The sequence below is a fragment of the Lipophrys pholis genome (assembly GCF_963383615.2).
Source record: "Lipophrys pholis genome assembly, chromosome: 2".
Lineage (NCBI taxonomy): Eukaryota > Metazoa > Chordata > Actinopteri > Blenniiformes > Blenniidae > Lipophrys > Lipophrys pholis.
The window spans coordinates 18,703,360-18,721,305 of NC_137636.1; the positions used below are offsets into that span (position 1 = coordinate 18,703,360).

General features: G+C 39.6%; 1 protein-coding gene across 1 annotated transcript; it reads left to right on the top strand.

Annotated features, from left to right (window-relative positions):
* The first annotated feature begins 3,991 nt into the window (after nt 1-3,991).
* smyd2a (SET and MYND domain containing 2a) lies at nt 3,992-17,538 on the top strand. The gene is made up of 12 exons (XM_080458272.1): nt 3,992-4,317; nt 5,918-5,981; nt 6,666-6,776; nt 7,523-7,583; nt 9,818-9,945; nt 11,176-11,243; nt 12,056-12,158; nt 12,256-12,366; nt 13,012-13,132; nt 13,247-13,421; nt 14,025-14,133; nt 14,965-17,538. The coding sequence occupies exons 1-12, from the start codon at nt 4,145-4,147 to the stop codon at nt 15,046-15,048; spliced, it is 1,308 nt and encodes a 435-aa protein (XP_080314398.1). The 5' UTR covers nt 3,992-4,144; the 3' UTR covers nt 15,049-17,538.
* Nucleotides 17,539-17,946: the final 408 nt, after the last annotated feature.

Consider the following 17,946-nt stretch of genomic DNA (forward strand, 5'->3'; position numbering starts at 1 on the left):
AGCAAAGTGCCACTTTTCAGTTCTCTATTATGTTACATAGTGCTGCTGATATCAGTGAGAGTACGTGTATCGCTCTGAGTCCAATTCCAGATGCCTTTTATGTATGTTTTTTGTGAAACACTAATCCCTTCTGGGCTTCCTCATCCCTTCGTCTTCTCTGCTGTGATGCGCTGTACCATTAGTCATTGGTGAATAATGAAGGTGGGGTTCACAGGATTTGGTTTTCAATAAATTTGGAGTGACTCATCACAACTCCAAAACAATTATGTTAACATGAGATGTCTCTAAGATGATGTACTTCGAAACAGAAGCAATCCCTAAATAACGCATATAATAATTCCCAATTTAGAGAATCTATGTATTGCAGCCTCAAGTCTTCTTTAAGTCGGATACAATCTCTTTTGCTCAGTCGCAGTCAGTCAGCTACAATCGTACCCTCATTGAAGTTCTGTGAGTATTTTCAAAGGTTTAATGAGCCGTGAACTAACAGATGGTTGGTCATTTTTTCCAGGTAGATTTTTTAGCATCTTCTGGTAAACTGCTTTGTTTTTAAGCCACTTATTTCCATCTTACCTGATGTTTTGCCTCATCTGAACATACAGTGACTGGACTTGTTAAGGTCAGCTGCAGCTGGTAAAATAAAAAGCCTGTCCTTTGACTTGATGGGGTTCTGCATTGTGCTGCCAGGTCACGCAGAGAAAGAAACTCGACAGAGGCTCAGTTTGGATATGTGATGTTGCCTTAAAAACTCAAATTAGATTCAAACTTCATCTTAATTTGGCAACAATTTAGTCATTCTATTTGAAAAAACAAGTATGAAACATTTTTAGTGTCTTCATTTTATAAGGAGAACTGCAAATCAGATAAAGCTGAAGTTTTAATGCAATTTTCCTCCAATGTGTGTTGAAACGACCATGCATTTCACTGCGTGCTGTCGTTTCAGAAGAAATATCAGTTGCGTATGAAAACATGAAATGGCGTAAACTGATTTGCTTTATTTCTGTTACCCTGCTGTAGAAGGGGACCATTAAAAAAATTTTTTTTAATAAAACATCAAAATGTGTATCTCACATGTATCACAGTGAAGTAACTCACAGATTTTAGTTTAGGTTTTTTCTAGGTTTGTGTGCAATCATAAAACCTGTTATAACCTGGAACGGATTTGATAAAAGTTGTATTTTATCTATTTTTCAGTGGGATTTTTAACATCTGTATGGCTCAAATCTGTGACTATACATAAGCTGCTTAACTGTGGGACGGTAATAGCATCCTCAGCACGACTCAGCAATTCTCAAACATTAACATGTCATTAAATGTTGATGGTCGGATGCTGCCAGTTCAGTGTGGGATCTGAAAGAAGGGCAACAAATAGATATATTTGTGGTGTCTAGCGCCATCTGTTGTCCAATTTGTCATGGCAACAGTTGTGCCACAAAGAAAAAGGGATTTGAAGTTGTTAACATTTGACCCAGCCAGACAGCTTCAGATTTTTTTCTCATTTACCGTTTTTCCCCCCATTGGTTTGATAAACTGTTGACTTGAGCCTGCTAACCAGGCAGAGCTGCTCCATAGACCAGGCATGTGAACCTCGATGCACACTCCTGAATGACCATGGCAAAAACTGCCTGCTACAATAACTCACATATGTCATTTCAAGCCTTTTCTTTTTAAACTCGTCTTATTCTTGTGAAAGATGAAAGGTTTGCTATTTTATTTTTTATTATTTTAATGTTATACATGGAGAACAATGACTGTAATAATTTAGAAGTCCAGCGCCTCGTTTTGATTGGATGATTAAATGTTTACATCTTTAGCACAATGTGCCAAAGTTCGTTCCTGATTTTTTATTGTTATTTTTTTTTTTCTGTCGGGAAAAATGAGGAGTAAAGTCTTTGGAAAAGTATGAGTGCGTAACAGTGGACTTGTTCAGTTTCAGGGTGTCTGCTGTACATTGTGTATCTTCATGTTTCCTCCAGTCTCAGTCGTACTTGTTGAAGGATTACTCTTAGCTGCTGATCAGGTTTTTATTTAGGAAAAAACAAAAATCAAAAAATCTTTTTTTTTTTTCATTGTTTTAACTTAGAAGAAGAAATTTTACATGAAAAATGTACACCCTACGGTCTTCACAGTGACTGTTGAAGTGGAGCCTCCTGGTAAAAACTGTCACTCAAAGAGGAAGAGTATTATCAATAATGCAGGTGTGAAATGTCCGTCTTCTATAGCCACTCAAGAATCAAGGGCATCCTCCTCTTCAAGACAATAGGAATTTTTCTACCCTGTGTTTTCATGGGAAACTTTTTTTAATGAAGCAGCAGAGCAGGTGTGAACGTGATGTGTTTTGTGTATCTCAGCTTTTTCTTTAAACAGGGAGAGGGTTTGATCTTGGTTTGTCCTAAAACTAGGACATGTTTCCCCTCTAGACCTACCTGCAATCCCATTTTAGGATTAACAGGAGAATAGCCCTCTGTGATATGTGAAAAGCCCTGCTGAGACATCCAGCTCAGAACTGCTTCAGCTTCCCCATCTTTTGCTGTGACCGGCTGTGGCAGTGTATGAGAGTCGGGTGGGGGTTGGGAGGGTGGGGGTGGGGGACTGTAAAAGCCTCTTCACCTGGTAATGACAGATAATGACAGTATTCGACATGAACTGGTGTGTTTCTGAGACGAATGTGGCTTTGCTGAATGACTATTATTACAATGAGGTAAATGCAACACAAGGGGTCACACATGTAAAAGTGTATATTTCTGTATATACCTACATCAGTGTGTGTACAGTATGTACATATATACACAGTGTACTCAGCTGCGGTTCCTAATTTTGTTGTTGGACTGCACATCGCTTCTGTTTCCTGTTTTATAGATACAGCAGAAATTCAACTTTGAATGAGAAGAAAATGATTAACTTAAATAAATGCATTTATATATATATATATACATATATATAAATTGATGGGTCTCCGGTGGTTTGATCTGCACCCCAAGCTCCCAATCGATGCAAACATCCACACACAGACAACTGATGTTTCTGTTGATCTCTTCAAAAGGTATTTCACTTTGACACCTTAATTGATTTATATAATTTTGTTAGTGGGAAATGAAAATTTACAACTTATATACACTCCTTTGAAAATAAAAGTTAAATAATGAAATATTTTTTAGGAGGGATATATCATTAATTTTGTTTATCTTCAGCTCTCAAAAGGAAAGACGCATAAATATACACAACCGAGTTGTTTTTACAAAAATCTAATTATAAAGAATAGAAAGAGGTTTATTTGCTGTACATTTAGACATAAACAATAGATCCATATAGGCAAGTAACTCCAACAGATACATCCACCCTTCTATACCACTTGATTCAAGCTGACTTGGCAAAGGCAGGGTACACACAGGTGGCCAGTCAGTCACCATGTAAATGGAGAGGCACACATTTAAATCCATACCTATGGCCAAATGGATATCACGAGTAACTTACAATACATGTTTTGAACTGGTGGAAGGTAACTGGGCCACCTGGATCAAAACCAACATAGGCAGAGTGACAAAAGGAGAGCTTGACCCCAACCTGGACTCTAAAGAACCTTCAGTCTATGCAGGGCACAACAATCAAAAAGGATAGGGGCTGTACAGTGGAGCACTTTTATTCTGAATCTGAGTAGGTGTGGTGGAAAAGACATGCTTATTCTTTATTTTGGGAATCGGTGTCAGACTGCTCAGTGTGGGCCCTGTCTTTTGCTTATAGTCAATTGGGATCCACTCCTGGACTCATGTGACCATGAAGTGGGGAAAGTGGTATAAAGAAGTGTATAGGAAAAAGTAGGAGACGTGCATACGCACATACAAATAGCATGGTAATAAAGTGAACAATATCCAAATTTTCCTAAATGGGATTTTCTGTTTCATTCCCATCACATACCATAATAGCGTTTGGAAAATGTAGGTTGTAGGCAATGACAAAAGTTGTGCAGCAGAACGTGCAGTGCCATCTCCTCTCCAGCAGGGGGCGCTCGCAGGACCGGCGGACCAGAGCGGGTACGGAGAGGAAGACCGCGGCTCGGACAGAAGCCGATTAGCTCACTCAGCAGACTCAGGTGGAAGCTGTGAGCTGAAAGAGCGTGTCTGAGAAGCGGGTTTTCGCACAAAACATGAAGAACGAAGGCATAGAAGGCACAGAGCGGTTCCTGAGCCCGAGCAAAGGCAGAGGCCTGCGAGCAGTGCGGCACTTCGCGGTGGGGGAGCTGGTGTTCGCCTGCCCTGCCTACTCCTACGTGTTAACAGTGAATGAGAGGGGAGCGCACTGCGAGCACTGCTTCACCAGGTAAAACTGCTCCTCGCCTCCGCCAAACACCTGCCGGGGACACACACACAGGCCGTGATCTCGCTCGTTCAATCGGCACCGGGAGACCGGAGACAGTCCGCAGCCAGCTAACCTCTTAAGACTGCTCGGTTAGCATTGAAACCTCTGGACACTCTCCGCTGGTGCAGAGCTAAAATGGGCCAGTGCGGCGAGGCAGCTCACCTGACGCACTCTGAGCGCTTTGTTTATTATTCACAAATGTCACCGCAGTCCAAAACCGGTGCATCCTGAATCCAGAATATGAAATACAGATGCATTGTCAATGATGCCATTCCTGCTACTACAGCCTCTGCAGATCCGTCACCATAATCCTGCCTGCTTATATCTTCACATGGATAAGTGACAAACAAGGACAACGTGTGAAAAACACACATTTAGTACGAACTCTAATGTATGAGCCTCAATTATTGTTCCTATGTTATGTCAAATTACATGAAACAAACACAAACTCGAGCTGAACTTGCAAACATGCATCATGCATGCTTTCAAAACATACAGTTGGTTCATGTTGCCAAAACCTTATTTGTCAATGAACCGCATATTTAAGCTTCCAGTTTCTTACAGGCAAAAAGACTTCGGAACTAAAAAAGTCTCCAACTTCAGTCTCAATGGCATGCTTTCATCAGCAACCGTGGAGGATGGGAGGTGGTTAGAGAGGCCAGCACTGTCATGTGCAGGAAGACATAATCTGTCAGAAACACGAGGGAAAGTAAAAATTTGCTCTTTCAAAAAAAACCTTTCTGAATCTTTCACGCTCTTTAGAGGTAAATGAATTCTGCCCCAGGGTCACTCTCTTGACCACACATGCTTTCTGGCATACGCATGCGCCCCAGCTTCACAAGCTGCCATTAAAAGGTTTGTAGAGCACTAAAAGGTTAGAGTGCTAAATTTAGGGGGCCATGTGTCCCAAGAGAGGAGAAGGCCAGGGGTGCATTTGTGCATCCAGGGATCTGGGCCAAGGTGTGTACAGTAGCTCCTCCACAAACCAAAATGCTGCATATGAACTTATGTTTATAACCTGCATTCAAGAAAACCATTTCTCTTCTTAGGAAATTGAAAAAGACATGTTTTTATTAAATCTGTTTCCAGCTATGCAGGTGTGTGTGTATGAAATTACAATTTAACAACTAACTTCTGACACAGCAGAGGCAATGCAAAACTTTCTAATTTGCTGAAATACAGGACTTACTCTGGAGAGGCAGATGATAAGCTTTTGCTTTAACTTGTAACATGTTCTGCTGTCCACTGTGTTGAGATGAGTGTATTGTTATTTGTGAAGATGGCTGAATTAAATTTAACTTCAGAGCCTCCAACCTGTTGCCATGTAAGTTAAACAAATAATCAAAATCATCTTATTCAGTATCAAATTGATGCTAGATTAAAAAAAAACAACAACAACGTGGTGCAACAATCAACATCATAGTTGGATGTTAAACTCACAACAACCCATTTGAAAGCATCAGGTAATGCTGTTTAGGAAAAAAATGGGAACTTTATTTCATATAATTATAGTAAGTCTCTTTCAACTCATTTTTAATTGATCAATGTCTTGTCATTGCAGAAGAGAAGACCTTTTTAAGTGTGGAAAGTGTAAGCAGGCCTACTACTGTAATGTTGACTGTCAGGTAAGATGAGCCTTCTCCTCTTTTTTCAGTAGTTAAGTTGTCTCGTCTGTGGTCATTTTTTCTCAAGCAATTCTAGTGAGGAAATACTGTGCATTTTAAGCAAAAAACCTACAATATTACTTACAGAAGTTTCACATTGAGTGCAAACTTCAAATCATGTGTTATTCTGAATTCTGTTTTGGATACAGTTTACAAATGACATAGAAAGGCCATGAAACACAGAGCCAAAACCATTTATTATTGCCAGAAATTCTACTATTTTATGATGTGATTCCCCATATCAAATTGAGTCCTTTGTGTGCTGCTCTGCTGTTTCTCTTTGGTCGCACCAACCTTGACTCTTCAGACTACACATTGAGAATCACTTCAGAAGAAGTTTATTCTGCACACACACTCTGCTGTTGCTATGACGATTACATCCTTCTGACTCTGTGTGTTGTTTCATGACAATAAAACTAAACAATTTGTGCACTGCAGTACAATACAGATGAGAGAGGTGTGTTTCCTTTCCCAATTTTTTCAGAATGATTTTTATTTTATTTTTTTGTGAAAATGAAGTTATTCGTCAGACTTGGTTGAATTCTCATTTTGATATATTTTCTGTCTCGTATCCACTTAAACCAACAATAAGGATTACTAATTTCTTGTTTCTGTCCTCCTCTATGTGGTTTGACGTATATGTAGAGAGGTGATTGGCCCATGCACAAGCTGGAGTGTGTCGCCATGTGTGCGTACGGGGAGAACTGGTGTCCATCCGAGACGGTCAGACTGGTGGCCAGAATAATCGTCAAACAGGTGAAGTAATAATAACTGAGAGTTGATCGTTGTACCCGCAGCGGTGCCTTTAATTGGAGATTTAATGGATATTAAAGAATCTGTTATTTATCTTCACTGAACTTCTTGTATGAAGAGTATTACTGTAACAGATCTTATTGATGTAAAAATGAAACACTCAGCCAGCCCAGTGTCGGTATGAAGTCTGTCTGTTTGTTTCAAAACCATTAAATGGAATGTACTTTTATTTAAATAAATGCTTTTACCCAGGGTAGAGCACGTCATCCTGACTTCTCATTTGTTATTAACTGCACAAGTGCTGGTTCCATTATGAGTTACATCTACTCTACCTGTGCACTTCACAAGAGATAAACATCTGTCAACATCACATATCTTGGCACTACTGATTGGATTAGGCATTGATTCTACTCCTAACAATAGGCTGTTTATGGTATCTAAATAAAACATACCAACTACAGCTTTGGGACCACATACCAGTCATTACAGGATGACCATCCAATCACTGACAAGTTGTGTCACCTATTTATATTAGGTTTATAAAGGAAAGGATCCGTTGTTGCGCCTGTGTGATCAGATGTATGTGTTAACAGAACCTTATTTTGTAGTTTCAATATGACACCTGTGTTTATTATGTCATGTTGAGTCCAGATATTGCATCACAGAGCAGAGGTTAAATGCAGCTGTTTTATGTTACTGCATTCTGTCATTTGCATGACTGTGTGTTGTGTTTCTGTCTCCTGCTGCAGAGAGTCACCACAGAGCGCACCGCCTCAGAAAGGCTGCTGCTGCTCACAGAGTTTGAATCTCGTAAGTTGTGTGTGTGTGTGTGTGTGTGTGTGTGTGTGTGTGTGTGTGTGTGTGTGTGTGTGTGTGTGTGTGTGTGTGTGTGTGTGTGTGTGTGTGTGTGTGTGTGTGTGTGTGTGTGTGTGTGTGTGTGTGTGTGTGTGTGTGTGTCATAATTCATGAGTCTGTGTGTTTAGTTACATATCCTTTCACTTTTAGTTACATGCTGCAGTGTATGTGTGTTGCAGTGTGATATCTTGCTTGCTCGCTGCAGTTGTAGCAGAGTGTCTATTAATATCCTGGGCTGTAGCCTCCAGTGCTGGATCTGTCTCTTTCATTCACTCCAAGTGTGCAGAGTCCTGGGACTTAAATCCCAAGCTTCTGGGTGCTGTAATTTCATGTTCCTTTAACAACTACTGCCACTGTGCCCCTGAGCAAGGATCTTGGCGCGTGTCTTTCGAAGGCTGTGACTGAACTCAGACAAGCTTGTGTGTCAACTCAGCGCCTAGCACAATCTTTTAAGCTCATTCTTGTGCAACAATATATGTCTATAGTGTTTTTCAAGTGAATAATGACAGTATGGTGATGAGGTTTACTGAAGATGAAATCACACAAACACTGAGCAGCAGCTGCCAGCTATATTGACGACTCACTGTTGGAAGAATTTATCGCCACTAAGTGCCCACAAACTGTTTTCTCTGCTCCCTTTGGATTTGTCATTTAGTCTGAGTTGTTGTTGCCTGCTCACATGTGTCCTCACATAATTAACCTCCACACATGTCTTTCATAGAGACAAAGTGAGTCAGCTGCTGCCGGAAGTCTGTGTCAGAGTGAGCATGTAAGATTGGCAAAGACACATGGTCTGCAGCAGGGGCATTTCACCAGCAGGGAAAGAGTTACTGTAACACCAGGGTCAGACCCCAGTGGCTATTTAGCCACTCTGTAGTGGCTTCCTTTCACAAAATGTAAATTATTCAAAGCCTGCCTTTCAAGGTAGCAAATATTACACTGAAAAAATATGTTTCAATATCTCATCTAATGACATGTCTATGTCATCTTAAATAGTAATGTCAGGCAAGTTATAATTATTGTTGCGTTTTCAATAAGTAAGATAACTATGGAAATCTCAGAAATTAAAAAAACATTATTAAAATGTCTTATTTGTCTTCACTTATTCTCACGTGCATGTGAAATTAGTTTAGGAAAAGCAGTCCCAAATGAGCACAGAGATTTTGGTAAAGTATTCAAATGAAAGGAGATGACTAAAGGATGATGATTTATAGACTCAATGACTTTATTTTGAAAGCTTATGTTTTGAGGATCCAAACAGATTTTATCCAAAGACAACCAGAATGGCTCTGGATCATGACGATTGTAGATCCCAGCTCTCTGTGTTGAGCTGACAGGTATTCGATTCCGTTCAGTTTAGAAAGCAACAAACAAGTTGACGTCAGACAGCAGGCTAATCTGCTCACTGCAGACTTGATGATGGCAGGAGGTACAAACCAGAAACTTTAAGTTCCGCTGTTGGAGATCCTGCAGGAAGGTACAGAGAAAACAGAGGGGCGAGAGCACAAACTACAGGAGAGAGATGGTATTTGAGTGACATCCACGGGTACAATACAAATGTGTGGAGGCTGAGAAAGAAGAGAAGGATAAAGAAATAAAGTCTCCTTGTTGTCTAAACATATGGCATTGTAACTATTAAATAGAACAGGATGACAACAACCAGCTGCAACTGTAAGCATCATCAAATAGAAAAGTCTTAAACATTGAAAGTAGAGACTGTGTCAGACTCCTTCTCTTAACCTGGGTCCACATGGGAGGAGCCTGCTCTTTAAGATATGATGGAGCCTGGTTGTTCAGAGCTTTATAAGTTCAAATAGGAAATTTAAATCCTCCGTTTCACAGGAAGTCAATGAAAAGCAACAAGATACGATCTCTCCTGCTAGTTCCTGTACGTGTCATTACAGCACCTGGAGATGTTTTAACACTGTAATTACATTGAATTACATTCGTCCTAAAAGATATTGTGGTAGTGACAAACTAAATCCAACCAAAGTGTGTATGTTCGGGTCAACAGTGTCAATGAGTTTAATAGTTAATTTTAGAAGGAGATTTTGAGAATCAAGATTCAGCGGCAAACTTATTGTTTGTCATAGTTTACAAAATATTTAAATTTCTCTTTCTGATGTTTTTATTGCCATATTCTTTTCTCTTATTCGAGCGTTCTCTCTCTGGTGGACTGATTCTGACAGATTTAGATAAGATGGACAGTGAGAAGGATGAGATGGTCCAGGCAGACATTGCGGCGCTGCATCACTTCTACTCCAGACACATCAGCGACCTACCGGATGAACAGACCCTCATTGAGCTCTTTGCACAGGTAAATCTTTGTTTTCATCAGTTTATACTCTAGTTTTTTTAGGTTGTTTTTTTTCCAGTCAGCCTGAAGCATTGTCCAATGATGCATCTGTTAGATGTGCTGTTACTGCACACTGTACTGTTTGTGTTTAGATTGAAGACTTTATACATTTTTAAATGTCAATAAAGAGAAGGGGAAACAAGGTTAAGGAATCAGTCTGTCTATTATCCACTGGGCCCCCGTGGCAGATTTTTTTCTAACAATAAAAACTGCTATTTGGACCTTTGTGGCTCATTTCTGACCATGTTCAGTGTGGTAGTGAGTCTGTAATGCTGTATTGAGCCAGTCAGTGAGAGTCTGCTTCAGCACTGAATCCAGGCTGGAGCTTTCACAAGTTCCCAAACCTCCATGACTTAATAAGTATAAAAGTCCGAATATGTAGCAGGATATGTTGGAGTTTGAGCTAATAAATGTTCTTCTTCGGTTTGAGAAGAAGTTACTGTAACACAGTCTGAAAATGAAGACTTGTCACTGCAGGAGCAAATTTTCTGTGAAGTCCTAAGTTGATGCTTTATTTATTATTATTGAAGGAAATGTGCTTTGAGCGTGATCGCCCTGCACTTACCTGAAGTTGTCATGGCTGCGAGTCAGTTATTCCTCTGGTTTGTCTTACTGTCCTGTGGTTGCTCGTTTCAGTCCTCTTATCTTTTCCTGATCAAGTGTTGAACTGACCATCAATGAAATGATCAGCTCCAAAAGTGCGCCGTAAAACTGAAGATCCACTTCATAATTTTCTTAATATTTGTGACTGGTTGTTGGCACATCAGATGTTTTGGGTTTCGGTTAAAACCCATCTCGGATTGCTGTGCATGTTCACACATTCCAAAATATTTCAGTAGCAGCGTGTGAATAAACAATATTTATTATGACACTGTCTTGTAAATTTTGATAGACACTGGAAGACATGTCCATAACAACTAGTGTCTGTTTTACACACCTGCTGAGTCTTTCCACTTAACTCTGCAGCTTTAAGCTCTTTAATTTGATCCTTTCACCTCTGCTGCTGTTCCCCTCTCATCCACCAATAGAAACAACTGTTCTGGCTTCTTATCATACAGCCACATTTATTCTCGACTGGATTTCCTCCACATCAGTAGCAGAGAGGAGAAGTTGGGTGTACCTCCCTGCACAGCACTTTGTTGTGGAGGGAGGCTGTTTTCCTCTTCTAATGCCCCCTCTGTCTCCCTTTAGGTGAATTGTAATGGTTTTACTATAGAGGATGAGGAGCTCTCCCATCTGGGATCAGCGGCTTTTCCTGAGTAAGTACCAAACACGACATCACCAATTTATCTGTGTTTCATTTTAACACACATTTCACATGAAATACAGTGTTTTCAGTGTATGAAGAAATTAAAATGATAGAAATTTAATTCATCTAAATGACTCCTCATATCCGTCCCCGTTCAATTTTTGTGATAGTATTTTACATAGAATACAATACAATAGTACTTTATTGTCACTCTGTAGCAATGTTAAAACACAATGTTGGCAGCAGTGAAATGTGGAGCAGCAACTTCAGTGATTTCAATAAACAGACGAGAGCCTGCTGGACGCTTGTGTGAGGAGATCCTCCGTCTCCCCGTCTGAATAATCACAATTTTAAAGCAAATAAAGAGCAGGACGGCTCAGAACTCCTGAAGTGAAACATAAACTACTTTAGGAAAGGCGGAGAACGCCGGGCAGCAGAAGTTGAGATTACGTTATGGAACACGCATGGATGTGAACCAGGAGTGTGGTGTGGATGTAATCGTGAGGTGCCCGCGTCCTGCGCAAGGTCTGCGGACACACAATATAGAAAGCATGGAGGGATGGCGAAGAGGAGCTTCACAGAGCAGCGCTGTAACTGTCTTTTAGGAGAGGTAGTTGTTTCAAGAATAAGTTGTTTTTTTTTTTGTTTACTTATTTTGTCTCTTTTTTTCTTTTTTATCAAGATTTGAGTCTGGGTTTGGGGGGACCAGTGCATGTGTGGGATTTTTTTCCTCCCACTGTCCAAAAACATTGGTGTGAGTGTGTGTTGTCTGTTTCTGTGTTTGCCCTGCCTCCAGCACTTTTTCCTCTGTCTTCCCTCCAGTGTAGCACTGATGAACCATAGTTGTAGTCCCAATGTCATAGTGACCTATAAGGGCACAGTGGCTGAGGTCAGAGCTGTTCAGGAGATAAACCCTGGAGAAGAGGTAAATGGGATTTCTGAAAACACAATTATCCAACATTTGTTGGCTGAATAACGTAAAATAGTTTCCCCCCTCCTCATCTGTGTCTCTCTTCTTTTAGATCTTTAACAGTTACATTGACCTGCTGTATCCAACAGAGGACAGGAAAGAGCGGTTGTTAGAGTCCTACTTCTTCACATGCCAGTGTACAGAGTGCACCTCCAAGTCTAAGGTACACTTAGATATTTTCCCCAGTGAGTCGTGTATCATCAATATATATTTTAGGAGTGACTTTGCCGAATTGTTGAGGAATATCATGGTACGTTTTACTGCTGTCCTCGCTGTGCGACATCAGAAACAAATGTTTCTGTTCACTCTCACTTTACGTTTCCCTCCAGATCTTAAACAAGTTGAACGTCACGGTGTCACTTCTATACTAAATACTCAAATAAATTGTTATTGAACGCGTCAGTGTTTGAAGGATACCTTCATTTAAAAGAAAACATTAGACGTGTTGACATGTTTTTTTTCTTTTCTTTTTGATAACAGAAAACTGGTTTTAATATCACATTTAGAGACTTTACTATGGTGACAAACTTTTTCTGGAAATAAAATAGTGTTTATCCACTCAGAGGTCTCATTGAATTAGTTCATGATCACATCCAGGTGTGAGAATCTCACAGCAGAATGAGTAAATAATGCATCCCAATTGGTTTGTGTCCAATTGTGTTGTTTTCATGAGAGAAAGCCTACAATATACTCACTTTGTAATACTGTGATGATTTGGTTTAATGTCTGTGTTACTGCATTGCTTGTCTGTGTGTCATATTTTACTCCACAGTTGGTTATGGTTTTTCTCCGTGTCTGTTTTTTCTAGGACAAGGCCAAAATGGAGATCAGAAAGCTGAGTTCTCCACCAGATCCAGAGGAAATCCGATCTATGGTCCGTTACGCCAAGAACGTCATTGAAGAGTTCAGGAAAGCTAAACACTACAAAAATATCCTTCTCATGATAAAGATATATCTAATTCAAGTCATCAGTGATATTTCACAGTCTTGCCTCCTCTTGTGTACCTGTACTGCCTGTGTTATCTTCCTTGACTCTTTTGCACGTCCCACTGAGCTGCTGGAAATGTGCGAGCTCAGCCAGGAGAAGATGGGAGCTATATTTGCAGACACCAACGTCTACATGCTGCACATGATGTATCAAGCCATGGGCGTCTGTCTCTACATGCAGGACTGGGACGGTGCAATGAACTATGGGGAGAAGATAATTCAGCCGTACAGGTAAACTGATCAGTCAGAGATCTGCAGAGACGCTGTATCTAGACACGGTAGATAGAGTAGTAACTGAACTTCATCGGTTATAATACAACATGCAAGACAAATCGAAGCTGCTGGGTCATCTGTCTAATTTCTTTCGTACTTTTGAGTGAAATGGCTTTCCAGAAATCACAGCGAAAACAAGCTTTTGTGCATTTTTAGGACTTCTTATCTATAAAAAGGCAATAACAGACTTTTCTTACCTTCCCTACCGTCATGTTTATTGGCACCATTTATCTAAACCTCTTAAAACTTCTTCAAATACATTATAATCTACATTTCCACCAAATATTTGACAAAATAAATGTCAAACAAACGTTCCCTCTGGTATTCAACAATCCCTCACTTCAGCATACAATGTGTTTAATACTTTAGATAAGAGTTTAAATATCTTTCAAGCATATAGCCAAGTTCAGTGGATTAATTCAATTGCTTTGAGATTTATCTTTTAGAGTTGTTGTCACTCGGGTTGATATATTAAAAGGGCTCTAATATTGTATAAATGCCCATGTTAAATTAATGTTATTTTTCTCTCTCTTTAATGTATAAATAATCATGTCCTTGCAGTGTTCACTATCCTGCCTACTCTCTGAACGTGGCATCAATGTATCTGAAACTGGGCCGTCTGTATCTGGGACTTGAGAAGAAATCCCAAGGAGTCAGAGCTCTGAAGAAGGTACGGTCAGAGGCTTCAGGTCCTATCAGGACACTGATCACAATACAGCGCAAGGATATGAATGAATCGGGTGAACTTGGTCAGTACAACAAAATAACTTGAGTCCAACGGAAAAGATGTTCCTGATTGTTGTTGTTTGTTTTTCATTGTTATAAGGCTAATTATTAAGTTGTGTCTTATGTTGAGACATATCAACAGTCCATAAACAAAACCGTTATCTGTTACCTTCATATTGTATACCTGCTTTTTCCTTACCGAAACAATACTTGATGAAAGGAAACGAATATCCAGTTTATTGTATTCATCGTAGTCATTTGAGTACTGCTCACATTGCATTTCTGACCTCATGAAAATAAGCAAGAAATCTTGACATTTGAATGAATCTTGTCTTTTTTCTTTTCCTGCACAAGTACAAAACTGATGTTGGCTATTTTATTCATTAACTGATTTCTTTTTTTTTTTTTTTTGTCCTTGTTACAAAGTGAAACATATCAACTTGTACTACAAGTCCGAAGATGCTACCTAAAATGTATTTGTTTTGCCTGCTAGTCCACAAACTAACATTTTCAATAATTAGTTATAATAAGGCTAACAAAGTTAGAAGCACACAGTTGCTTCAATCTGAGAACTTTAAGATGCGTATTTAGTTTCAAATTGATTTATTTTAAGTTACGCGAGACCTTGTCAAAGTTTTATGCTCGTATTCACATCATAGCGAGTTGCTCATGCGGTTACTGCATGGAGTCTTTTCTCCCCTTGTTTACTTGTTGATTATCTTCAACGTCTCCTGATCATTTGAAAAACACTTCTTTTTTTTTTTTTTGTCTTCAGGCTCAAGCCATCATGGAGGTGGCCCATGGAAAAGATCATCATTATGTAGCGGAAGTCAAACGAGAAATTGAAGAGCAGAAGTGAAGAAAACAAAGCTGATGGAGCAAAGATTTACGACGGGTGCCTCTGGAGTGAACGCCTCTCTAAAGTCAACAGCAAAATACACATCTCAAATGCACGGCATGCATCCTATACCTCTCTTTTGTTTTCTTTTTTCCCAACATTTTCGATCCTACTCTGTTGTTTCTCCTGCCTTTCTTTGACCAGAGTTTCTTTTCCATGTAAAGGTATTTGGGCTGCGGACGGCCACCTTAGTAACTGCAGCTGCCTGCTTCCTGTCAGAGCTGGACTTATAAAATGACAATGAAGGATTCACATCTTTCAGGAAAGGGGGGGGGGAAACAAAATATTGGCGCCTTGAATTTTCTTTGAAAATATCTGTTTGTGCTGAAGCCCAGTAACCCTGTGCTGTATTCGGTTAAAAGAAAAAACAATATAAATCATATCAGTGGAAAAAAGAAGAAGGTACTACCTGTAAAGCTGCCTTTTGTAGACACCAACACTTCCATGTGATGACTCCTCCTTCTGAAGTCGAGTTTCTCTCAGGTGACGAGTCTGAAATCATTCAATGTGTTTCGACTGTGTTTTGTGGACGCATCAGCAGAGCGTTTCACCATCGTATCTCTTTGGCAGCAGTTCTGACTGACTGTACCGTCGCTCCAGAGCAGCCACTCCTGGTTAAGAACTTTGTACAAAACTGATGAGCAGATGATACTGAGGGCATTACTGCTCACAACATTGGCATTTCCGGAAATATTCAGCTGCAGGATTTCTGGCTTCTTGGATTCTAGTTTAAGGTGTGAAAAAGACCATGCATCTCCTCTGTAGCAGCAGAGAGGAAAATGCAAAGACTTATTCCTGAATGAATAACGGAAAGTGTTATTGGCTTGTCTTACAGTACATTTCACTTGTTTAAAGAGCCACAAAGTGTTGCATGTCTGACCTCGTACGTTATGCGTGTTTTGTCTGTTTTACATGAGGCTTGTTGACCAAATAGGCCACGGGTTTAATCTGACAAGTAACCAGCTTTTCACTGGTTTCACAGTGTGTCCTTCAGCAGGAGCGCTGATGTGAGACCAGTTTGCCTCTTTGGTGCAACGACTCGACCAGTCATCTAGGATCAGAGTCCTTTGTTGCTCAGGAATCTAGAGGGGCAATTCTGTAGCTTTTGTTGCCTTTTGTCAGCAGATTCATCATCCTACCACTTTCGGCCATTTGTCAGAAGCAGAAGGAATCCAGATTGACTTACACCGGCTTAGAAAGTCACATTTAGCTATTTAGATGATGATAACCAACACCAGAACGTTTTACTAGTGATAACAGGCAACTTTACTCCTTCATCTTACAAAGTATCTTCAATTTTTATATTTGAATAACAATTAAATAGTTAAAAGGGTAATTTGATATTTACATTTGTGCAAAGTTGAATTTTCTACTCAAGATAAATGGAGAGTCAGCTGGACCAACAGAATCATGTTTAGCAGGGCGGTTGGTCGAGAATACTTGCAACGTTGCCTGTGTTTACTGATTTTACTTGACCCCAAGATCATACACACGACTGGTTGCAAGTTGTGAAATATGCTTCTGCACATTAGCCTCATTTTTACAGCTGAATGGACCTTGTGTTCGTTGCTGGTGGTTTTGATTCTGAGGCTGACCATGCAAATTTAGAAGGAGACGTAAAGGTTGAGACAAAGTTTTGGACAGATCATCTCCTGGGCCTTATGAAGGGTTCTTGTTGCACTCAGATTTTGTACAGTTTTTGTGACAAAATGATGTCAAAATGGCAAACATGAGCACATTTTATTTCATTATTGAACAGCTTCCGTAAGAAGATGGTCTTCACTTGGCAATGCCAGAGGAATTAATATCACAGATCGGTTTTATTTTTATTTCTAAATGCATGTAGCGTCTCCAGTTTGTTTACTACAGATGCAGGTTAATGCATCACATAAAAGTGACTTACTAACTAAAGTGATCCATTGTGATGAGTAGTGTGGTGATATTTGTAGCAACTCCAGCATATATGACTTTGTCATTTGCAAAAATGCATCTAGGAGGTGCCTGCCTTACAGCTTTTTCCTTTGTGATCCAAAACCACAATCAAAGTGACTCTGTTCGTTCTTGTGAGGAAAAACAAACTGCAAACACTTTTCATCAGCTAGTCGTGCGCAAGCCAAAAAATCTTAAACCTCTGTTGGGCCAGAGGGGAGCATTATGTTTAATTCCTGACCTTACACTTTGCATTTACGTGTTATATATTTGCTTTCTTTTGGTGACATAATTTAAGATGCAACCTGTGGCACTAGTGTCAACACAACACAATCTTTACTGCATGTAAAGGAGGCAAAGACTAATTGAAAAGCAAAATGCATTATATTTTCACTTTATGTTTCTGTAATGAACTGTATCAGGCATGAATCTTAAATTGTTGGAATGCGGAACTTAAACCTAAGCCTCCGGTTCTCTTTGTATCATGTCAGTGAAACTCAATAAATGACAGTATGACACGTGTTTTACTTTGTGTTTCATTTTAAGTTTAGTGCAGGGATTCATATTCACCTAGTTTCTCCTTCAAGCTATTTTCGTTGGTTTTCAATCTTATATGTAATGTATCAAGATAAGAAGACATTTATATGGTTTTCTCAGACAATTTCACAATGACTCTTGTTAGTGAGGGCTGGAAAGAGCAATCGAAGTTTGTCCTGGAGCACAACTACTCACTTTGCCTAAATTGTACTTGAAGAGAACAAATCGAGGAATATTATTGAAAAATACAAGTACTAAGAGTTACTATTAAACAGCACTTCTATTGTCAATTGCACACACTTTGGTTCGTAATAAAATGTGTGTAAAAAAAATAAAAGCAAATTATCTCGGTATATGTAAAATTCACATAAAAGTCAAACAAATACAGATATC